Raw genomic sequence first — 25,820 nt, forward strand, 5'->3', positions numbered from 1 at the left:
GTCTCATCTCTTATTAAAAATCCCAGTGTTGAAGCTATAAAAGAAATAAACACCTCTATTCTGAGATTTTAATAGACTTTCATAAGTATTTCTAATGTTTTGTTACTTTTTAAGGAATAACAGTAGAAAACAATACAGAAAGATGGTCAGCTGAAGACAGATGTGAAATTCCAGTCATTGACCCACTTGTAACAGAAGAGTCTAAGAGAGATACAAATGTGCTGCCAGCCAAGCTTGGGGAACCCAGGGTGGTTGGTGGCCATGTTGCTCTGGCAATGTCATGGCCATGGCTGGTCAGTCTGAAGCACCAAGGACAACATAACTATGGAGGTGTTCTGATTGCCAAACAGTGGGTCTTGACAGTGGCACACTGTAACTTTAGATGTGTGCCTGAGTGGTGCAGGAAGTGCTGGAGCTGTTTGAGGGCCCAGAGTGGGCGAACTCCTCCTGCTCTCCTGTATCTTAAGAAACATTAAGCATCACGCTCCCACTGATACAGTCCCCATCTTGCAAATGAATGGACATACTGTATTAGGTTGACGAAACTTTCTGGGCTTGAGGAATATGTTTACTACTAATAGCTCTTAATTTTAAAAGCTGCTTTCTGCTTCTAGGTTAACTTAGTTAATAAGTAACTAACAATACTCCCTCTTCTTTCATCCTCTATAAAATGGAGGTAATGATATTTTAACATTTTCTCATCAGTCTCTTAACACCATACTTAGAGCACAGGGGTTGCTCAAAGTAGATTACTTTCCTCCTTGCTCTCCAGTTCTGTCTTATCTGATTATCAAGTTAAAAAGGACACTCTTTAAAATCCTTTGAAACTTTGGATAATAATTATGTGTCTCTAAATAACAAATATCTAAAGTTTTTCAATTTTTTAAACTAAAGAAAACTAAAAAAAACCCAAACATTCCACCTACCCGTTCTGGCAACAACTGACTGTTCTCTGTATCTATAAGCTTGTTTGTTTTTTAAATACGTGTGCCTGTGTATTTTTTCTTAGATTCCATACGTAAGGGAGATTACATGGTGCTTTATCTTTCTCTGTCTGACTTATTCCACTTAGCATAATGCCCTTAAGTTTCATCTATGTTGTCACAAATGGCAAGATTTCATTTTTTTATGGATGAGTAATATTCCATTATATATATCCTTTTATCCTTTGATGGATACTGAGGTTATTTCTATATCTTGGCTATTGTGAATAATGCTGCAGTAAATATGGGGTACAGATGTCTTTTTTAATTAATGTTTTTGTTTTCTGTGGATAAATACCCAGAAGTGGGATTGCTGGATCATATAGTAGTTCTTTTTTTAATTTTTAAAGAATGTTTTTTAAAAGAAACATTTTTTTAATCTGAAATTTGATCTCAGTGTGATATAAAATATCTGAAAACTCCTTCCTCAGAAGTGTTAGCTTGATTTTAAATACCGGCCTCCAAGAAGTAGTGAGACAGTTGACACCATCGCATAATGTCCCATAGCTAGGTGAGTAGATATAATGTCTTCAGTGTCTCTAAAATAGGCTTTATAATAAAAGTATCTGTTTAAATAATTTGGTGAGCAGGAAACTTCAATTAATCAAAAACATTTTCTTTACTATCCCCAACTCTTACTCTTAAATAACAAGAAGGCATCCTTATTAAGGCAGTTTTTAGACTTTCACATGCTGAAAATTACCTGGGGACTTTGCTATAAATGATATCTTAGAATCTTAATTCTGAATTTTGATTTGATGAGGTATGTCATGCACATTCCATGATTTAATGCATGTTCTCCCTATACATTTCTTTTAGAAATGTTATATTAGGGAGTTCAGTAGCTTTAACTTTCAGAATCGCTTTCAGTGGCCATTATATAAATATATAATGTATACAATTATGATTGTAATGATATGTAGAATCATTACTTTGAGACATTGTGAATCTTCATTTTCAAAGAAATCATTTTATTTGATGTTATGAAGGCAAGAAACTACTCTAAATTTTTTCTCAAGGATTCAGTTAATGAGAAACCCTCATTTTCTAAGAATTCAAGATAATAAAGACTTTAATGTAAATTAGAAATGTTAATGTATTTATAATAATTTTGAAAAATTATGGCCTCATTAAAAGTGGTATCTATTTTCCCACTCTCTTTTCTTATGACAAGTACTGTCACAGACAACCTGGTAATAGGAAGAAGTTACCTCTCAAACATAGGAAATAGTGATTTCATACCAGTGAAAGCTGTATACACTCACCTTGGCTTCACAGTTTCCTTCTAATGATGCTCTATCCCTGTTGTATCTGGAAAAACCTGTCGAACTAGGTCAGTATGGACAGCTCTTTTCCACATTTTGAACATTTGCCATTTAGTTTATATCTTCCATCTTGCTTAGAAGTGCTGTATGCACTTTTGAAGTTAAGTAAGTATTTCTAAACTTTCTTATATTTTCTCTAAAAGCTAAAGTACCTGCATAAACATTTTACTTTTACGTGTTTTTAATTAATGGATCTAGAAAGGATGTCAAAGAAATACATTTTAACTTTGTCCTATTTATCCTTCTGATCTTGCGAGGTTAACCCAAATACTTAGGAATTTGAACCATCAGATCTTTGATTTTCTGTACCTTCGTGGCTTAGTAAAATCTCGTTCTTTTTAATTGTTTATTTAAACCAAAGCTACTGTGAAAGTGTAGTGAGAAATTGCTAATCTGGCTCTGTCACGTGGTAGCCATTCAATCTTGGGTAGGTCATGTAACTGTTGAGAGCCTCAGTTTTATCATTTGCCAAAAAGGAATAACAGTAACCCACCTATCTGCATAGCACAGGGAAACATTCAGTGAGCAACTATATTGAGGGGAATGTAGCTAAGACCTGTGGATTGTCCCCACTTAGACACCCATGCTTTTATTCTAACTCTCTCCTATGTTTCTGCATTCTTCAACTGTTCCTCTGCCAATAAATAGCCTCACCTCCTTTTTTTATGTCTTTTCAATGCATCTATTCTACAAACCCCAGTCATGGTTCAATTCACCACTTACTTTTTGTGCTTTTAAATTGTACCAGTGAGAGCATCTAGAACAGTGCTTCTCAACCTTAGAGGCACATTTTAATCTCTTGAGTTGCTTTATCACAACCTCAAGAGTGGAGACTTGACTTTTTTTTTTTTCCTTCTTATCTTGCTTTTAAAACTTATTTTAGTTGGACTTTTTATGCTGAGATAATTGTAGATTTACATGTAGTTGGAGAAAATAATACAGAGACACCAATATACTTTTTCCCCAGTTTTCACCAATGGTAACATCTTGTAGGATATTGACACTGATGCAGTAAAGATATATAACATTTCTATCACCACAAGGATCCATACTGTTGCCCTTTTATATTTAATTATGGTACATTAATTATCTGAATACTTTGTGCTATTAAAAAGAATGATGTGGTAGATCTATATGTAATGATGTGAATGATATAACCATAATTTAATAAATTAAGAAAATCAGAATAAGAAAAAGGACCAATTAAAAGATGTGTTGGTAGAGGGAAATGTTTTTTAACTCTAGGAAATTTGGCAGGAAATGGTATAATAGAGCAATGATGATCTGTGAAGACAGAATAACAAGATTTGGAACCAGTTGGCACATATGTAGAGAGATGAGAAGGAAAAAAAACAATTTACAAAGCGTTTTATGTGATTTTATTAAGAAATGGCAATAAAAATGAAGTACAAATCATATAAATCATGATCTAGGATGGCAGATATGTGGAAGCATTTAAGTATATAAAAGTCTGGATGAGAATAAAGTGAAACAACATGAGGAAACAAACACAGGACCACTGCATTCAATATACATACAGTGCACACAGACATACATAAAATCACAATATTTATGTATATACAGATTTTGGTGATGTGAAAATGTGAATGTTTAAATATGTAATGTTTCAATATTGTTTATAATACACCTGTAAAAATGAATTAGATATAAAAATACTTATTAGCTATAAAAATACTAAAAAGTTCAAATTGCTACAAATGTGGTTTTCCCCACTCTTCATGTAGTATATTTAAAGAAAAAAGATAATTATATTCTCCATTGTCATCTCAAAGTCAACAAGGTGATGTCCTGGAGGCACATGGACAAAAAGGTAGATGCATTCTTTAAATGATTGTGGATGAGAAACCAGGAGCCCCACATCTCAGTGCAGGGCATGTATTTCTATTTTCCTAGGAGGATATAGAAATACCTGGAGCAAAGTGGTAACATGTAAATTGGAATGATCCCTTCTGAGTAATTAATAGCTATCATTTCTAGAAGACTTGTTTATTAAATTACAGAATTAAAAAGGTTACTGTTAGGTCAAAGTAGGTATTTCTAGAGTCATCACTGAAAATCAAACAATTCTACGGACTAAATGATAATTGCCTTTTTTCCCCTCATCCTTTTAATTAGGAGAGTTTGTATCTCCAATCTGTTTGCCAGGGAAAGATGATAAAATAAATATACTTTCCAAATGTATGACTGCTGGATGGGGACTAACTGAACCACATCATGAATATATTCACTACCTCTTCCAAGATTAGACTCCAAACAAATACATGCAAAGTCTAAGTATACTGTCTACTCATTTACAATTTTTCTGTATTTTTAACAAGAATGATAATAGAAAAAGTCTTTTTCATAATGGATCTAAGGGTGATAGCTCGAGTTTTAGGCCATCATGTTATTGATGTTAGTTCATTAATACTAGTTCATTGATACTTGTAAAAACTTGTGTTGGAGAATATCTAGGGATTTTATTATCTAATAAGTATTCGTGTGTCCCGTTTATATATAATTACTCCCCAATTGCACTGTGAAAATATACAAACAATTTTGTTTTTACAACAATATAGATGCCACTACTATGAAAACTCATACCTGAAGATATGAGCCTATTCCCAAAGATATGACATGTTTTCTGAAATGATAGACTGGTATAAATGGTAAATAGGTGAAAAGATTATGTGAAAATAACCAGTCCATATGAAGATCAAACCCATGACTTTGGTCTCACTTCCACTGTATTCTACAAATGAATTAATGATTTACAAATATCCAGTAAACTAAAGACAAAGTGGGAATATAGAATGCAATTTCAATTGTCAGCTTACACACAGTGTCAGCACTTAAAGGGGCATGTATTTCTCTTGTCCTAGGAGGATATAGAAATATATCTTCAGCAAAAGTCAAGTCAAAAGAATGAGAGCACCGTGAAAGCAATGGATAAAGTATAAACTTCACATGTAAAAAATAAATCGTATTATTTAATTTATCAACAACCGATTTGGGTGCAAATTTTGTCTTTTTTCTTCCATAAAGTGATATTTTTCTATCTTCTTAGGACTGTCCTAAAGACAAAAGACCCCACATAAAATGTTTTGTTTTTGTTGTTTCTGTGCCACTGTGGAGTAATATCAATACAAATCACCTAACAGCATCAGTACAGTGCTGAGAGGGGAAAATGAGTGGGTTAATCCTTGGAGTCTGTATATAATATTGGGCTGTTTTTGGTTTATCCTTTAAAAGCATTTGCTTAGGTTGTATGTGTTTTCATTCTTTTTCTACTAGAAGATGAATTTTCTAAAACTGTGCAGCAGACAAAGGTACAACTCATCAGTAGTACATCTTATCGAAGCTACTAGGGACTGTACCAATATATGTGGAGGGGCCTCAGGATCATCCTCATGCATGGTAATTCAAGGATTTCATTGATGAGTGAAGTATTGTATTCTTTTCAGTGTGTCTCATGAATGGGTGTTTGCTGACCATAAAGAGGTATAAATATATGGTAGTTTTAAAATGAAAAGCAAGAATAAGTACATTGTTAAGTTGATGTACTATGTTAATTTGATACTTGAAGTAGACTCAATTCTCAGAAGAAATTGCTCATTCATTTGCTTGACTGAACGATGAAATTAATGATATTTAACTGTTTTTAATCTTAAAAATGGTAATTTCTTATGGTTTGACTTCATAGATGAATTAGGTATTTTTAGTAGCACTGAAAATATAGTTTTCATGTAACTCAAAACTATCTTTAGCCATTATATTTAGTAAATGCTTGAAACTTTCTACATGACACAGTATATTGTCAGCACTGAACAAATTTATCTCAAAATATCTTTTAGCTTCTCTTTGAAAATGTAGATTCTGATCTGATTCAGATACCTGTAACATCAGCCAGCTACCCCTGTCTTTGGTTTCCTATGCTGCTGTGAGCAGAAATCAGAGATGAGTGAATGATTTATATACTGTCTGATCATCCTTTGCAATTAGGGTTAGCTTCAACCATGAATCATGGAGCCAGAACTCTTTCTGCTGGTTGCAGGGAGATTCTGGAGGACCACTGCAGTGCGCCCAGTCTGGGCAGTTCAAGCTCATTGGTATTGTGAGCTGGGGAAGCAGTAACTGCCATCCTACTGCACCAATGTCTTCACTAGAATTTCAGCCTACAGGGACTGGATCACATATGTCACTGGAGGAGAAGCATGATCACTGAGAAAGAAGCAGGGTGGAATTGTATTATAGATGAGAAAGGAAATACATAACAGTATATCTGAAAAATTAGTCTCTTGTTAGTGCTGAAAAACTCAGTGTCTCTTCCCCCAACCCTTGTATTGAGGAGCTTGGATATGGTGTTACATACATTCAATATTAAACATCGGTTACGGAAAGTTAATATTGTTTCATGCCTCTTGAGAACTTATAATTGAAATGTCATTAAGTTTCTATCTATTTGGCCATGTATATGTCATATTTGAATACCATCATATACTTTTACCATTTTTTATAGTTTGGAAAATTGGAAAATTTGAAGGGAAATGTTACTTGGTCCATAAAATTCTTAGTTTTACGCACAAAGAACAGTGCCCTGAGCCCAGTTAGATATGCAAGGGCCCTGTAAGTTTCACAATTTCAATGAGCAATAGACATTTAAAACATTATTTATCAGGCTTATCACTAGATTTTTAAATTTTTAGATAAAATTTTAGGATATTTTAGTTCACAAAACAGTTAATTTATCTACTCAGTTTTTCAATATTCCCTCCCCTGACTCTATGTTGTAGCCAAGAATTAGGGTGCAAGTAACTGAGATGTTAACCACTACACTATGCTTGTTCTTAAAAATTTCAGGGAGGTAGAAATAAATCAACTTAAATTTGATTTAAAGTTTTTGGACTAATCTTGGCATGAAAGTGTTGAAACGAAATTACACCAGTGGAAATTCTTATACCTGTTCATTTTCTAGACCTCTTTCTGGAAACTCTTATACCTGCTCATTTTCAATTTAGTGAAATTTAATATTTCAATAAACATTAATTCACTAAATAAAACTATGTGATTTGCTCCTCTAAAAGGCAGTTCAGTGTTGTGGTCAAGATTTCTCTGCCTCTCTCAGCTGACTTTGAATCACTTAACTGCCAGTTGATTCAATTTCCTTATTTATTAAACAAGTAAATAACGGTATCTTACATGATTGGTTGTAAAGATTAAATGAGATAAGGCAAGTAAAGCATACATATAAAGCAGTGCTCACTGGAAAAAACAGCACTTAGTGTATAAGCATTAGTCGTCGTGATACCTTTGCAAGACCTTTGGTCATTTAGAAAATTAAAATCTCAGTGTTTGATTGGGAAATCTGGTAACAGTTGTACTTACTCTCAGGTAGTTCCCATTTAACCTTTCTTCCCCAAAGTCCCCTCCATTACCTCTTATACTATGAATTGTAAAGAAATGATAAAATGAAGTATTGATTTTTTTCAAAAATCTTTGAGTGCACATAAGTATTGGCAACATAAAGGTGAGGAAGACAAATGTGCTTTCTTACGGAGTTTACTATGGGGAAGACAAGAAAAACATTGAACAAATAAAAGCGTTACCTATGTCTGGAAAAGGAAGTTTATTTTCAACTATAGAAAATAAAAAAGGCAAAGACAAGGCACCAAACGTGGTGCAGAGTTTGGAGGAGTGATATGCATTAGGGCTGCAAATGATAATTCCAGCTCGCAAGTTTCTCATCAGTAATGAAGTACGATATGAGTGGGGATTCGTTCTGTGGTGGTCTTTAAGTATTAGAAGGTAATCTATCCATTCCGAGAGAAGCTGATTCCTCACTGGCGGTGTGGTTACACCTAAAATAAGTCCCAACTTCTGTTCAACTTAGTCCCGCCCCCTTCATCTTGACCACGCCTCTTGATTCACAAAGCACTTCGTCAGCAAAGGGCATATCGCGAGAACTCTACGTTGTTTCCACTGACGTTTTCAGTAGTGGTAGTCACTTTTGTTCTCGCGATATTTCCAGGTAAACGGGAGCCCGGGCGGCCCGGGCTTCTGTGAAACATGGCGGTCGGCTGGGACCGAAACAGAAGGTAAAATACTGAAACCGTGCCGGGTATTGTTCCCTCGGTGATTCCAGGACACTTCAGGCCATGAATGTGGTTAAAGGAGGATGTCATGGGGTTGGCTCCCTGTCTTTATCACGCTCCTCTAGAGAGCGGGCTGGACCAGGGAGCCGCTCCACCTCCCCCGGGGGCGTTACTGGCAGGACCCTGGGCAGTGCTGCTCCTGGTAGCGCCAGTCTCCGTTTTCCGGTTTCTCTGCTCTGTCTAGCAACTTAAAGGCGTTTGGGTGCTTCCCCCGATAGCTGCTGACCCTGAAGCGTTGCTTCTCACAATGCCCCGTGCCCCTGTGGCTCCTCCTGTTTGCAGAAGAGGAGGGTTCGGCGTTGTGAAGACCATCCGGGTTGTGTCCCAGTACTCCCGGGTGTCTGGCTCCCCACCACCATTGAGAAAAATACCAAATTCTTGGCAGCAGGTTGCTCTCTCTTTTAAGAAAAGACTGAGGTCTTGGCCTCGCCTGGAAGGAGAGTTTCGCACGCCGCTTGGGAAAATGTGAAAGGGGCAGGGCGGGGCGAGATGTTACAGGAGAGACAAGTCCGAGTGTCACTACCTTTCTTAAACCCTCGAGGGTTAAGAAACTCTTGGAAGGTAACTTGTTAACTAGTGGTAGACAATTAGCCTTGGGTAAAAGTAGGTTATAGAGTTGAAAGGTCATTGTTTGAGAAAACACGTTTAAGTAACTTTTTAAATTTAGGATTTAGTGCCCTGGAGACTTAATGCAAAGTTATATATCCGTTAAAATGTTACAAGACTGGCTTTCAGAAGCAGTTAAAGATACAGTTAAAAACGATTTATTCATTTGTTTGAAGTTGTACTTAAGTATTTCAAGTAATTGCCTAGCCTGATACATTGAACTCTAGTACACAGCCATTAAAAAGAAACGAGTCAGGCTTGTTCACTGAAGAATTCAGGACGTGTGCTAGTTTATTTAATTGGATTATTGATATCTTTAAATTGTTGCAGTTATTCTAGTTAGAGGAAAAACACGAGAAAAAAATTTCACTTGGGAGGGGAAGAGTTTCTTTTTGAGAATAAACTTTACTACACTACAGAGTATTGTGATGGCTCAAGGGTACAAATCATAAAATACATCAAGCTCGAAAGTTCTCTCAAAGGAAATCAGACCTAGTCTGAATAACAACAACAAAAGATTAGAAAAAAATAGATTAATTTACTTTTGCGGGTTAGTGATTTAATTGGAAGAAATAGTGAAACTTATTTTTAATAGAAGTTCTTTTTAGGCAGCCTATTCCTGCTACTAAACCTATTTAACAGATTTTCAGTATTCTGATTCTGTCTCTAAATGTCATGTTGGGCAAATTAACCTGTTTATGCCTTAGTTTCCTTATCTGCAAAATGAGAATAATAATAATGCCTAATTCATAAGATGATTGGTGAGGGTTAAATGAGTTAAAACAATGAAAGCACTTAGAACAATGCCTGTCATACAGTTAGTATTCATTATATGTTAGCTCTTGTTATTTTTTAATTTTTGGTTTCTATCTTTTGTGGTTACTCACAAAATGTTGCCTTGGTACTTAGTCAAAATACTGACTGAAGAAGACATTTTTTTAAATTATTTTTTTCTGACCCCCAAATTAATTAAATCCTCTTCATTTTATAGAGTTAAAATGTCTTTAAACTCTGTCTTCCGTTTACTTGCTTTTTAAAGCTATTATCCTCTCTAAGGTACAAATTCCTCCTTTCTACTATTCCATACAGTTTTACTGCAATCTAGGTCAGTTCTGCCCTAGGTGCCTTGTTAATCCATTCTCCTTACTTTTTTTTTTTTTTAAATTTAGATGAGGCAACCCTTGGTTGACCTCACAGATTGCAAGGACCTTGTCAGCTTACAATCCTTTATTATATTTTATTTTTTACGCTTACAGCACCTGGTTTTTCTAGGTGGTCTCCCATCCAGGTACTATTAGGCCTGACGCTACTTAGCTTCCAAGATCAGATGAGATGGGGCTTGTTCAGGGTAGCATGGCCATAGACCCATTCTTTCTTTTGAGGACATTAATTTTATTGTAAATTTAATTCATGTGTGCCTGACCTTCCCCTCACACTTTCTTTATACTTCTTTACTTCAGTTTTGTATCCTGTTATTGAGTAGTTACTATAGTCAAGCCATTCTTTGAGGATTACATTCGTCCTTGCTTCACGTTGCTACTAGGCACTTAAAAATTGTTGTCATCACTCCACAGTGTCTTCCCTTTACTTTTATTCTATCAATCTGTCATCCTCAGTCTATTCATGTTATTACTAATTCCACATATTCCCACTTTCCTCAAAGACTTTAATATAATTCTCAAATATCCTACAAATCTTTGCATTTCTTTTGAAAATTAGAAACAGACATTTATCAAATGACTCATTTTTATCTTGAATAGAAACTGCGAGGTAGTCATTTTGACCCTCTCCCTCTTTTTAAATAAAATGATAATAGAGGATTCTGAGAAGTTGAAGATCTTTCCTAAATTTGTCACACAGCTAATAAGTGCCCATATAGTAACCTAAATTTTTCTGATCATGAAACTTAACATGTATGCGTTTTACTTAGCTTCCAAATAAACCTTTTAATCACTTAGAAGATCATTAGACTTACTTCAATTATGGTAAATAATTTTAAAAACATAGCATTTAACTTGTACAAATTCTGCAATATAATTAAGTCATTTAAAATTACAGATAAGTTGTAGTTTTGCTTTTTTGCCTCTAAAGTTCAGTGATAACCTGTATAATACTTTTTCTATTGCCTTTCACGTTTTTATTAAAACCTTGTATTAGTTTTAAAGGGCTACTGTAACAAATTACTGTAAACTGCATAGTGTAAAAAATGAAATTTATTGTCTTACAGTTCTGGAGGCTTGAATGCTGAAATTAAGGTGTTAGTAGTGCCATGCTCTCTTTGATGGCTCTCGAAAAGAATCCTTCTTTACCTCTTCTAGCATCTGGGCAATCCTTGGTGCTCCTTGGCTTGTAGATGTATCATGCTAATTTCAGCCTCTGTCTTCACATGGCATTCTCCTTTGTGTGTCTTCACATGGCTTTCTTAATAAGGACACCAGTCATTGGATTTTGGACCACCCTGATCCAATATGATTTTGTCTTAACTAATTACATCTTCAAAGACCCAAATATTTTCAAATATGGCCCTTTCACAGATATCAGGAGTTATGACTTCAATATATCCTTTTGGGGGACACAATTTAACCCACAACATGACCATATGTATTAACCCATTAAATATTTCTCATATTGCCAAATATATTTTGAAAATAGAAGTTAGCTCATGGGTCGCATGAGATAAATTGTGTCTCCATTTTTGTTTGGAGAAGAATTAAACTTAATTGGACAGACTATTAAAAATGTATGAATTCTATATTTTAATTTTGGCAAAACGTGATAGTCACATTATATTCAAATGGACACAATGATGAAATATGGATTGTTTAACATTACTTAGATTGAGTGCTGATAGTGTGTGTCTTATGTTCCAGCATGAAAGGTGGTTTCTTATTTCTTATGCAGTTTTTCAAAGCATTGTCTTAGTCTCAACTGTTAGTGACTTCCTGGAGCTTTTGTTGTTTATTATATATTTTTTGCTATACATGATAGTTTAGGAAAGAAATCTGAGGAAACAGTTATGGGACTGGAGATTGTCAAAGTATGAAGAGCAGCACCAACCAGTGGGCAAAAGAATCTAGTGCAGTGGCTTCTAAATTTTTAGATTTTGTTGACCAATACAAAACATATATAGAAAAAAAGAGGAAAGGGGGCTGGATTGGAGGACAGACATAGAATTACGGTGGGGGGGGTTGTTTGTTTGTTTGTTTGTAATTAATTAAAGAAGGATATCCAAAACAAAATAAAAAAACCTCTGTTATCCACTTTTATCATTTCATAAGAGAAAATGTATTTTGACACTTAAAAAAAAGGCATGGAAATTTCAGAATAAAGGACAGATTTTTGAATAGAATAAATTTAACCTAATTCCTATATTGTCCTTAGATTTTTTTTTTCATTTAGATAGACTAGAAAATTTTGTTACAGAATGGCAGTGACTTCTGGAAACCACTGATCTAGGGTATTTCTAAATGCATCTTTGAAAATGGCTGATTAAACTGAATGGAGAGGCAGATAGAATGGGAATGGGAAAATGGAACTGGGTAATTGAGAGGGAAGTCCAAGAGATTGAGAACACAGAGACAATGAAGAGCTGATTCTGACTTAGGCAGTTAAATAGCTGGAAGAATAATAGGTTCTTCTCAGAGAGAGAAATTAGTGTCTTGGATTTTAGAGGTGAAACAATTTTAAAAGTTAAGAGGAGCCAAAACATGGCCTTGCTAGTGTGAGGCTTTTCATAGAATTAAGATGGAGGTCACTGGAGTAGAAGATCTGTTAATCTAACGTGGTAAAAGGTTTATCATTGTGAATGAATGCCATAAGATGAGTGTCATAGGTTCCTGAATTCCAAAGGATGGTGATGGAATGGGGAAGAAGAGAAGCATATTGTGATCCAGATAGATGCTGAAGTCATTAAGGAAATCATATAAATATACCCAGAGGTACATGATGATAACAGGTGCTGAAATGAGAGACAGTATGCACTGTAGTTTGGAGCATGGACTCTGGAGCCAAGCTGCTTGCGATCAAATCCAGATTCTACCACCTGCTGTGTGGCCCTGCAAAAATTACTTGACTTTTCTATGTCTCAGTATCCTTATCTATAAATGAGAATAAAAATGGTATCTACTTAATAGAGTCATTTAGAGGATTAAATAAATTAATATATAAAGTGCTTCAAAAATAACTAGCACATAATATGAAAGTTAGGCCATAATTCTTTGTATTATATGTGTTTATTATTATGATTAGAAGAAGATAGACTTGAAAATGGAAAGGATAATTGAGAGATCATGATAAAATGCTATTTTTTTTTTTTTGCCCTGTGAATCTCAGAAATGAGTAAGGGTTTAAAAGGAATAATTATCAGTAGAACATCAGATTTCAAAAGAGCAGGCAGGAGGATTTCTTTTAGAAAAAAACTAGGAGTTATTGGATAACTTGCTCATATCAGAAAAGTGATTCGGTAGAATAGAGTGGCAGATATTAGAGATGCAATGGGTTTCTTGGCTGTAGGTTAGTGCCGAACTAACAGGAATGGGACAAGAGTATCCCCAGAGTGACAGGGTATTCCATACTAGAACATTAATCATGGAAAATAGGAATGCAAGAAGCTAGAGGATGAGAGGTAGCCAAGTGGAATAGACTATCTAGACTTTTAAGAGAGGAGTGCTGAGTAGGCTGTATGAATTGTTAGAGGGTTTGTAAAACTAGCTGCTTTCCAAATCTTTATGTTAATATATAATTTTTTAAAAAACATTTATAAAGTTTATAAAATACATAAAATTTAGGAAGTAAAATTAACAGTTTTATTCATTTGCTAAACAATACTATACCTACTATATGCCAATCACTGTACTAGGTTCTAGGGATACTATAGGGAACAAAACAGAAAAGTCCTTCTCTTTGTGAATCTTATATTTTTATGTATTTACTTATCTAAGTTTAACAGTTTTGACTGGAAAGCTGTTACCATGGGTGTTTCTGAGGAAATTTCTCACCTTTTTTTTTTTTCTCCCACAAATATTTACCAAATACCTGCTATGCTAGGCATTGGAGATTAAAATATAAAGTTAGACGAGGTTCTTATTGTAACATTACAGTGGAGAAAACAGAAAATTAAACAAGCAATTGGAAAGAGTGTTCTAGGAGCACATACCATAACTAGTATATTTGCAGTCATAGAAGTTCCCCAGCGCCCAAGAGAGAGATGTCTAGACTGAGACTTGAAGAGTAAGTAGGAGGTAGCCCAAAGTAGAGGTCGGGGAGAGGGAGAAAAGATATTTGTGGCAGAGAGAACATTTGTTTAAGGATGAGAAAGTGATTCAGTATGACTGTAATTTAAACTTTGAGGGATCGGGTTTGAAGAGAGGTAAGCAGGACCTAAATTTTAATGGCTTTGTAAACCATGTTAGGATAGAGTCCAAACTTTTCAAATATAATGGGAGCCTTTACAAAGATTTTAAAGAAAAATTTATATGATTAGTTTTATGTATTAGAAAGGTTATTGGTTGTAGTATGGAGAGAGAATTAAAAGATTGAAGATTGGAGGTTATTGAAACAATGCAGTGGTAGATTGTGACAATGGGGACCAGGGTCCTATTAAGGAACTTCTCAGTGGGCCTGACAAGAGAAGACAGATTTGAGAGAAATTTAGGAAGAACTTAATTCTAATAATGTAACCTGTGTTTCTGGCTTGTGCCTTTGGTTATAAAGTGTCATCAATAACTAAAACAGGGATACAGGAGAAACAGGTTTGGTAGAGTGAAGTATTCACTTTTGGACTTGAGTCTGAATTGTCTGGAATGACCCTGTGAAAATATAATAGAAGGCAAGAAGATAATACATGTCTGCAGAAGTCTTTGGACTGGTAATAAAGATTTGGGAGGAATCAGCATGTAGATGGAAATTGAAAGGATGGGGAAAGTGTGGTAGTTGGGTGGAAGGCCTCCTGCAGAATCTGAGAGGAAGAAGAATCTGCAAAGTAAGCCAGAGATCTTAGAGGTGAATGAAAATCAGTATACTATCACTTGTGCAAAGTTGAGTGTGTTTCGAAAAGAAAAAGGGATGATAAGCAGTGTATTTTTTTTCAGAGTCAAAATTAGATAAGGACTAAAGATATCCATTGGATTTAGTACTAAGGAAGTTGTTAATGACCTCCCTGAGAGAAATTTAGTTAAGAGCTGAGTCTGTGGTGAGGAAGTACTCACAATAGTTGAATGGAGACAACTCATTCTTTTAAGTTTGTCTATTAGTGTGCAACCAGAGATCTATAGTTGAGGTTGGACTTAACCTTTAGTAGAGTTTTGTTTTAAAGATAAGAGAATTGAACATAGATAATATTTAACTCCAGTAGAAAAGAATGAATAGCAGTCGAAAGACTGAAGATGGATCAATCTTGGTGCAGTTATTACTAAGCAGGTACAGAAAATAAATTTGATTATTCTTTAAGTTGAACAAATTTAGGAAGGAGAAGCATGGCTTTTGCCTAACAAACACTCAGAAGCTTAATTTACAAATGAGAATACCAGTTTTATAACTGTTTTGGGGATTAAAAAATATGTGTTTTGTCTACATGTTTTTTTGTTTTCCTTAGGAAAACCATATACATGAGAAACAAAATTATAATCTGAAGTAGATTTTGTGAGCATGGAATCGACAAGGAGAGTTAGTTGGATGTTTTTAGTGACAAATGAAATCAACCTATTAATGCATACAACTTCACTTTAGGGCAGTAGCTCCCTCATGGACTAATCAGCAGTGTCTTTGGTTAGGGCCTGCTCTCTTTTAGATAGTGTTCATGATTGCTGCCAGTTTTTACTTCTCTGTCCTTTTTCTCTATGAATGCCCCTTCTGTGGTCTATTATTTCTAAATTAATTTTACCCATTGGATTTTAGAAAGATCTTTCTGCTTTTTATTCTAGATACATTTTTTTTTCCTTTTAGAGGCTTCTGCAACCATTTGATTTATTCTTTTAGATATTGATTTTATTAATACCACTTTATTAATACAATTTCTGGTAATGCTTTGTAGTATCACCTATAGCATTTATGTAAATCAACTATAAAATTACATAAATATTTGAGAATTCAGTTATTTTTATGGCTTCATAACATTTTTGATGTAGTTGGCATACTGATTAAAAAGAATAGCAAGCAGTCAATTTTTAAATATTTTATTGTAGTAAAATTTTTTACTGTTTACATAGGTTAATTTTTAATTCTTCATAATTTTTATATTGGGTACCGAGAGTTTGTTTATATCTTCAATAAAAAGAACTATGAAAAATATTCCTATAATTCAATTTTGTACACAACTCAGATTATTGTTTTAAGATACATTCCTAAAAAAGAACTTAGTCAAAAAGGGAGTGGTGAATATTTACATTCTTGTTAGCAGTGTATGACCATGCCTATTGTACTTCATTGTCCTTTATTAGTGGGGATGTATTATTTTCATACATTTGTAAATTGGAGAAAAATTATTTTAACTTTTATATTTAAATATTACAAAGGTGATTGACTTCCATTTCACTTTTTATTTTTTTATTTATTTTTTACTGTTTCATGCGATTGTGTATGTAAATTGCCTTTCTTTAGTACTTTTTGTCAGGGTGAGAGTGGAGAAAAGAGACATGTGAATAAGGGTTAAGCTTTTTTTTTTTCTCAAGGAAAAATGAGAATGTTAAGTTGTTCCAAGGACATTGATTAGTTATCTAAAACTAAAAGAAACCTTTTTAATATTTTTAGAGGATTCATTTATTCATTATTTATTTCGTAGTATGACTATATAAAAGTAGAAGGTTTTCTTGAAGATGAGGCGACTGAATCGGAAGAAAACCTTAAGTTTGGTTAAAGAGTTGGATGCCTTTCCAAAGGTTCCGGACAGCTATGTAGAGACTTCAGCCAGTGGGGGTACAGGTGAGTGTTAATTCACATTAAAATTTTTTCATTAAGTACAACTTCTGAGTGATCCAGTTAGCAACATACGGAAATGTAACCGTGAGAAAGAACTCATCAATGAATTGTGCAGTAATTTTGCAACTGGTCTGTCCCCATGTCACACTGTTTGCTCTAATTTTATTATACGTATTCTCTGGCATCTAACTCAGTGCAGTATGTGCATTTAACAGTGATTTTTAGAGCATTACCGAACAAATTAATTTAACTGTTTTGCTGTTGAGTTATATATATTATATTAATAAGGTTATTATATATAAATATAATTGAACTTGGAAGAAATTATTTAATATGAAACTGCCTCAGTCCTGTTTTGGTTAAAATAAATCAGTTTAGACATTATAATAAAAAATATTAAATTTCATATTACTGGAGACTTTGGAACCAGACCTTCTCAATTTAAATCTCACCTCTTCTTCCTAACTACTTGACCTTGAGGAAGTTAATCAGTCTGTCTCTGCTTTAGTTTCTTCTTTCAGGAAATGGGGATAATATCAATATTTACCTGATAGGGTTGTGGTAGTGATTAAATAAGTATTTATAAAATTCTTAGAGGAGTACCTGATATAGATAGAAGTATTCGTTAAATAAATAATGAAATAATAACAGTATTTACAATTATTTCCCTATGAAGCGCTAATAAAATGTTTCACATAAGATTGACATTCATTCGGTAAAATGTGTGCTAAATTACTTACTATTTCTAATCTCTTGTGATTAAATTTGTTAACAAAAATAATGCAAGTTCTTGCATTATCCATTTTAAGTGTGTTTTGTCATGGTATATGATAGTTCTTATCCTTTTGTCAGATATTTGATAAATGACATGATATGTTTAGGAGATTCCAAAGTAGATGAGAGTTTTATTAGCAATTTGGAGATGTTATTTGAGTTTCTGGTGCACAGATTGTTGTGGCTTCTCAGTATCTAAAAAATTAGACTGTTCCCCCCCCCACACACACACACTTTATTTTTTTTTAACTGGGCTGCAAGCACAGATACATGTTTAGTTGTGAAGGGAATATTTTCAAATTTGTATTGTAAAATTTATGCTTACTTTGATTATTTATCTGTGACACTGCTATGTAAGAAAGTAAAAATTTTGTGTCATAAAATTTTGCAAATCTATTTTGTGAGAGATGTTCTTCACATTGAAGAAATAAAATGCTATCTCAGTAGTACAAATGTTCGTGTTAATTTTTGTGTTCATCTTTTTTGAGCTGTTTTAGAAAATAGTCTATAAGAAACACTTTAAGAAAAACCTTTTATAGTATTCATTCACATGGCAGTCATATTAAGGCATTCTTTGATAATTTAATCTCACTTAAAATAGTTTCCTGTTGTTTTCTTTTTAAAATTGTTTTAATTCTGTTTGTTTATTTGTTTTATTTCTTAGTTTCTCTAATAGCATTCACCACTATGGCTTTATTAACCATAATGGAATTTTCAGTATATCAAGATACATGGATGAAGTATGAATATGAAGTAGACAAGGATTTTTCTAGGTAACTATTTTTTCCTTCTTGAAATGCCTTTAGATGCAAATTGTTTTAAAGGTAGCATATCTATTTTTTTTTTAAAGTCCAACCTTTTATAGATGGTTTGTTTTAGTTCTGAAGAAATAGTTCTGATTAAGTCTCATCAATTTCATGCATTAGGTAAAACATTTTAGAATTGCTTGAATACTAGTTAAATTATGTAAGAGTAGTTCTCTGATTTAATACACTGTTTAAAAAGGTTAGGAGAACATAATATGTTTTTTCTTAGATGTTGAAATAGTGGAATTGTTTAATGTTTTGAAACTTTACTCTTTAGATTTTGACATAGCTTACCGATTTGTGTGAAAATAAATTGTCTAAAGATACATTGTATATACTTATAACTTGATTTTTGTAAATTATATCTAAACTAAATTTTAATGTAAATAACATCACTTAAAACTTGAAAATGTAGTACTGTAATTAGGAGACAGAATATACTTTATATTATTTGGATTTTTTGACTGATCGAATATAACAAGTTTGTAATATTAAGATTGTATTAGACAGGAGGAGACATTTACTTTTCAGTTCCAATCCCAGCTCTGCCATTTACTAGCTACGTGACTTCAGGGAAGTTACTAAATCTATATCTACATGTGTTTTCATTTCCTATTATGTTAAATGGAGATAATAATTATAGTCCATTCCTTATGTTGCTAATGAGAAGTAAGTCAATATTTATAAATCGCTTTGTAACCTTAAGTAAGTCATACAACTGACTTCTTTTGGGTCTCAATTTCTCCATTATAACATGAGTATTAACTCTTGATAACATTAGTTTTCAAAAAATATGTTGTCTTTCTTATTTTGTTTGTTTTTAGTACCAGTGAAACTCTTTTTATTTTTTTCCCAATGGAGTCTTACATAGTTCACTACATAAGAGTAGTGGGGATGCCCAGAAGCCTGTCTACTTGGTCTTGTCCTCTGGTTGCTACAGCATCTCCTGAGCCTAAACCCCAGGGTTATTTGGAGCACAGTTTGAGCTCTAGATAATTTTAAGACTCCATGAAGCTCCGTAAATCTGTAATTCCTATTGAAACCAGAAGCATATTTTTAAGAGCGAAAAAAGTGTTGATAGGAAGCACAAAACAAAACTGATTGATTGTACTCATTCAGTTATTCGTGGTGTGTAATCAAGTCTAATATTTGAAAGTTAATTTAATATTAACTCATTATTTGAAAAGGCATTAAAAAGTTGAGCCTTTTAAAAAGGCCATGCCAAACTTTAAGCATCAGAAGTCCCCCCGCCGCCCCTTATTTTTTTCTGGCCGTTTGGTTGCATTTATCCTGAGTTACACAAATCTAGTTTCCAATATGCCATTTCAATGGTTATGTGATTTTTAAGCCTTGCATTTACACTTCCCTGAACACCATTGGCGATCTACAAAACTGTGAAGCTATCCACTTTATAGGTCCAGGATAAAGAATAAAGAAGATGTTTGTAGGAAATTAGGCATAATGCCTGATGTATGGTATTTATTTGATAAATAGAGGAGAAAGTCTTGCAATTCCTAACTCTTAATTTTGAAAGTTTTAAATGAATATTCTACATAAGGTTTAAGTAAACAAAAGATAAGACTTTTTTCTGAGTTGCTTGGTATTATTAATTGTAGAGTTGCCATTAATCAAAGGGTACTGTATTAAAAACATGAAATCAGAAAGGCTTTTGGAATGTTCGCAAAATAAACTTTCACTTTTAAAGTGCTTTTGTTTTGCCCAGGAGAAATGATACCCAAGTTCTAATTAGCTTATTTTATTTTTCTTGAGGTGCAAGTTTTTCATAGATCAATTGATTTATACTTTTAATGTTTTTTTGAATAATTGGTAATTACTAATGTTTTTATTTTGTCTTGTAGCAAATTGAGAATCAATATAGATATTACTGTTGCCATGAAGTGTCAGTGTAAGTACATATTTAACTTGATGAATTCATATATAGCTATGGTTTAAAGTTTAAACCAGGGATCCCCAAACCCCGTGCCGCGTGGACTGGTACCTGTCTGTGGCCTGTTAGGAACCAGGCCGCACAGCAGAAGATGAGTGGTGGGGCAAGCAAGTGAAGCTTCATCTGTATTTACGGCTGCTCCCCAGCGCTAATTAGCATCACTGCCTCAGCTCTACCTCAGATCATCAGGCATTATATTTTCATATAAGCACCAGTCCCTGGTGCCAAAAAAGGTTGGAGATCGCTAGTTTAAACAATTGCTGGTAAAAATTGAAAACCACTGGTGGTTTTTTAACATTATTTTCCCTTTGGGGTGTCTTAAAAAGCTATTTACTGTTATTTAAAATGCAAATTGTTTTTCTCCCCAGCTTATATTCTTAAACTTCTTCTCCATAAAAAGAAGAGATTTATCTTTTACTTTACTATAATTAAAATAAAATTGGAGGAAATTTTTGTGAATCCAGAGTTTTAGTTTCTGTATATCCTTTATTTCTTTCTTCTTTGGAGTACCAGTTTTTATACCCATGTTCCACAAACATATCCTGTTTAACTCTGTTAGTTTACCACCCTTTGTTTTTACTCTTGTATTTTAAAATACAGATCCAAGTCTTTCAAGTTAATAGTTATGTTACCCTTTTCCATTTCCTTCACACTGGCTTCACTTGATTATATTGGTAAAAGTGAAAAAAATGTTAATATGCCAGATAATGCTTGAATTAGTATTACTATCAAAAATGAGGATGCTTTTTCATAAAAGTTATCTTTTAAATTACTGTTTGAATTTAGAGACCAAGAATTTAGTAGTTGACAAAATTGTTTCAAGTGTGAAGTAGTATTATCTAATTAAGAAAACTAATTTCTGGGAGATTTCACCTCAGAACAATTTTAAATCTCTTTTCCTTTTCCATTTATTTTTCCTTATGTTAGTGGTTTTTTGAGAAAATAAATACTTTATATCTAAATTATGAGCTAGTGTTAATACTAAATACGTCATATTTTACCTTACTTTAGATGTTTGAATACCATTAAAGTTTTAGTCTTTTCAAAATAGACTTTTTCTATTTGTTGATTTTTAAAAAGTCATCAGTAGCTTTGCTTTAAAATGTCTTTTAATCTCTAAAAATAATTCTTGTAATTAATATTTTGTTTAGCAGACATTTAGTACTTGTGATTAGGTTCTTGCCAATTTTTACAAAACTTTTCAATTCAGTACAGTTTATACTTTTTACCATGAGATTCTAAGTCATCTTTTTTACTGAGCAAGAAGCAGAAAAAGCATTAATTCTTGGAATAATCTCTACCAAAACTATATAATGCTACTGTTTTATCTTTTGAAAAAATAAGCAATGTAACAAATTTGTTAGTTTATATCAGATGTAGTTCGGCTCTTAGCATAGAATGTAAAACTTCTAATTTTTTTGTGCAGATGTTGGAGCAGATGTATTGGATTTAGCAGAAACAATGGTTGCATCTGCAGATGGTCTGGTTTATGAACCAGTAAGTTTGATTCATATTTTTTATTTACTAATGTGCTTTGAGAAATTGTTTCCTTGAAAACAGTTTTGTTATCTGATTTTAGTTTTGTCTCAGCTAGTCTTTTAAGTAGATTTTCTTAATTCAAAAGTAATCCATATTCTTTGTAAAAGTTCAAAAGGAAAAGGTTGGTTCTAATGCCAAAGCTTTGAGATAACCATTGTTAGCATTTTGAATAGGCATTCAATGTCTGTTTTATAACCTTATTTTTATTTTATTTTTTTGTTAACGCTTTCTAAGTTTCCTTTTCTATTATAGTTATTATAGTGATGACATTTCCTTCTTTTCCTCTAATAATTTAGAAATGTCGTGTCCTGTTTGTAGTCCAATATTACCAAATTTAAGTCTTTAAAATTTTTTGAGCTGTATTTCTCTTATCCTAATCAAGAATGAAGTAGTATCTAAGAGAAATATCATATGCATTTACTTTTTCTCTCTCTTTCATACCTTTATTTCCCAAACTTATTGAAATACTGACATTCTCTTATTATTTTCATAGCACAGTTTGTGTGTAATGTAATTGATTTATGAGAAAACATCATCACGTTACAGGGACAGGTATCACATTACAAGGGCTGATGATAACAAGTCATGACCAGAGAACTAGCCCTAAAGAAGCTATAGAGAATAAAGCATGGAACTCTCAGCTGCTTTGATTTGCTTACTGTTCTGTTGGCATTGTGGTACTTATGTTTACTATGCATTCTTGTGGGGTTTTTTTGTTTACCATTGACCTTCGCAAACTGTTTTTTAAGCAGAATTGCAAAGTGAAGATCAAAGGTGATGGAGGAGAATTAAAAGTAACTGAATGTGTGGAGGGAAAAAAAAAGCTCTTGGGTCAGTTTGATTACCAGATTATTTTTAGTTTATAGCAACAAAATATGTTTATGCCTTTTGATCCAAACTTTTAAAATAGAAATTTCTAAAGAAAAAGTAACTTTGTTATTGCTGCTCTTAATCTTTCTAACTCCTTCTCCCTATCCCACTCAAAAAATTGATTTCATAGTAATTTTTAATGAGGTTAGGTACCTTACAAATTCAATTACCATGTTACTGCATATTAAGGTGTGATCAGGAAATTTTGGTCTAGATGACTATTATTAGGTACTTTAACATTCACATTACATTTCATTTTATTTTAAGAATAATTATTCAACTTTACCTGTATGTTCTGTTGTTTTTATTTTTTAGCATTCTTAGTTTATGTTTGTTTATCACTTTGTAGAAGGACTTTATCAGCAAGAATAAGTGAGTTATGTTTACGAATTTTTAGCATGATTGCCTATGTCATTCTGTTCTTCATACATGTAAACTTAGCTGAGGATAAAATTCTTGCTTTATGGTGTTTTCCACTCCAAACTTTATAGACATTTCGGCACAATTATTTTTTCCTTTGTAGGTAATACGTTTACTTGAGCTTTTTTTCCTTTCACTTTTGAAATTCAAATATTTATCCTTTATATTCAAGTGTAGATCCCCTTTAGTTTTTTTTTGGTCCTTGGTGATCTTAATTTTTAAGTCATTTTTGCTCGTTTGTTTGCTTTAATGTTCAAAGCAATGCCTTTCTCTCTGTTTTCTAAATTATATGATGTTGAATTTTGTGGAGTGATTATCAATATCTTTATCAATCCTTACATTAGATACGTATTTTGAACTTTGAGTTCTATGAGATTACCTTGATCCAGCAAGATCAGTCTTCTCTTCAGTATCTTCATTATGTTTTAAAATTCGGTGATTATATTTTCCACCTCTAATATATTGTAGATCACTCCATTTTTTGTCCGTATGATGCTAAATCTCATTAAGAAATAATTAACACTTTTCTTCTTCTTTTTAGGAATGGTTTTATAGAGGAAAATTAGCTTAAGTATCTCAGATTGACCACTTCTTTCAAATTAATGAATATATTAATATACCCACTGATAAACTGATTTTCTTGCTCATCTTTAGGATTGGGGAAGAAGTGGTCTATTATGTTACTGAGAATCGAAATAGAATGTTATGTCAGTTTCTATTGCCTCTCCCTTTTTCCAGACCTAGATGAAAGGAGAAAGGTATATAGTTTAGATATCCTGTGTTTCTAAGTCAAATTAGAGCCACAAATGGTTTTGGAAAGAAAGGAGGAAATTACAAATGGGTCCAGGATGGCAGAGCAGTTCACCAGGGCACCCCAAATTTCCTTTCCTGCATTTGTTTTAGGCTGAATTTAGGTAGAGTAAATTCTTTAACCAGTGTGACCATCCTCAAGAGCAACCAGCTGTGGCATGTGGTGGTCTTCTTGCTTAATTTTGGATACTGTCCAGGCCACACAATGACTAGGAAATAACAGTGCTGTGGAATGCCCTCACCATGTGGTCTCTGGCACTTGATTGAATTCCTAAAAGTGTTCCTTGGATGGAGACTGCCTCTTTCTCAAGTGTTTTATCTTTTATCACCTGTTTACTCTGTTCCTCTGAATTGGGGATTTTACTTGCTGCCTAACATGGACTTTTCTGTCCCATGAAATAAATTTTCTCAGTTTAGTCTCCCTTGTGTTACATAAGTTCTCAAAAATTTCCAGCATGTGGATGCTAATTTAGAATAATTTAAAGTAATGATATAAATTGTGTCCTAATTTTTATGTTTCTCTGGACATTGTTAGAATTGGTAATGTAGAGACTTAATTATCTTGAACTTATCCTCAAATTTATTTACGCTGTTTCTCTAACATTCTCTTCATATTCTAAGTGTCTGTCAGTCCTTCTCTTCACATTAAGTCTCTGATTTTGTTTATATATTTTTTTTCTGGATAGCTTGTCTCTGTAGCTAAAATTTAAGCTCCTGAGAAGCATTAACTTTTTCTTTTTTATAGTTCACAAAATGTGAAGCATAATGTCTTGTTAGGTATTAGGCACTGATGAATATGTTAGAATTATGTAATTGTGACATGATTGTTGATTATTCCATTGTAAAGAGTTTCTGCCATCTCTTCCAATTATTTGTGGAATAGAAAAGTTTAAGTTTAACCGTCATGTAATTAAAAGTCATGTCTCAGCTAGAAAGTTAGGAACTTAAAAATGTTTAATTGTATACTTTTATCAGTAATTTTTAAAATGTTTAACAATGTTTCTGGTAAGTATTCATTCCTTTTTCCTAATTTCTCTGAAAATAAGTAATGTAAAATATTAAGTATATTTAATATAATAAATATTTAAGAAATAATTTTACTTATTTTCAAATTTTACTCTTACTGTTTTAATATGCACTCTGAATATTAAAAACTTAACCTTAATAGCTTTACAAGTTTCTAAATTGTGATTACTCAGTGTACTGCGATGGTTACTGTTTTGCTATTTGCTATTATATTTCATTGATATTTCTTTATTTTAAAGAATTATTTTTTTAAAATATGGGAAAGTGAGGACTCTGGCAGAGTTGGGTTTATATACTGTGTCTTACTCTGTTATTTTGAAAAAATATTTTACCTTTTGAGGATTTTCTTTATATGCAAAAGGGAAAGAATAACAAAAAACTTATAAGGTTGTTAATGAAAGTTACATTAGACAATGAATTAGAGTAGCATAGTGCCTAGCAAAAAGTAGGCTACTCAGCATTTCCTTTACCCTTTGTGCTAAGCATTATACTAAACAGTTTGAGAAAGTCAAAGGAAGAATAACATAGTCCCTACTGCCAGTTGTTTTATTCACAAGGTAACGGGAATGGTTGCATGCAGCCTCATCTGTTTGCTTTGCTGTGTTTTACACATATTGGCATTTTCCTTCTGTGCTGTGGTGTGAGAA

The 25,820-nt window shown here is 33.1% G+C and overlaps 1 protein-coding gene across 1 annotated transcript in view; it reads left to right on the forward strand.

Annotated features, from left to right (window-relative positions):
• Positions 1 to 8,273: 8,273 nt before the first annotated feature.
• Positions 8,274 to 25,820, forward strand: part of ERGIC2 (ERGIC and golgi 2) — a 38,123-nt gene continuing 20,576 nt past the window's right edge. The window contains exons 1-5 of the mRNA XM_039882403.1: positions 8,274 to 8,403; positions 16,844 to 16,983; positions 18,419 to 18,527; positions 20,420 to 20,466; positions 21,935 to 22,005. Of these exons, the coding sequence (XP_039738337.1) occupies positions 16,878 to 16,983; positions 18,419 to 18,527; positions 20,420 to 20,466; positions 21,935 to 22,005 (333 nt within the window). The 5' untranslated portion in view covers positions 8,274 to 8,403; positions 16,844 to 16,877. The remainder of the gene's footprint in view (positions 8,404 to 16,843; positions 16,984 to 18,418; positions 18,528 to 20,419; positions 20,467 to 21,934; positions 22,006 to 25,820) is intronic.

Source organism: Pteropus medius, unplaced genomic scaffold (assembly GCF_902729225.1).
Source record: "Pteropus medius unplaced genomic scaffold, Ma_sr-lr_union100, whole genome shotgun sequence".
In the NCBI taxonomy this organism is placed as follows: Eukaryota; Metazoa; Chordata; class Mammalia; order Chiroptera; family Pteropodidae; genus Pteropus; species Pteropus medius.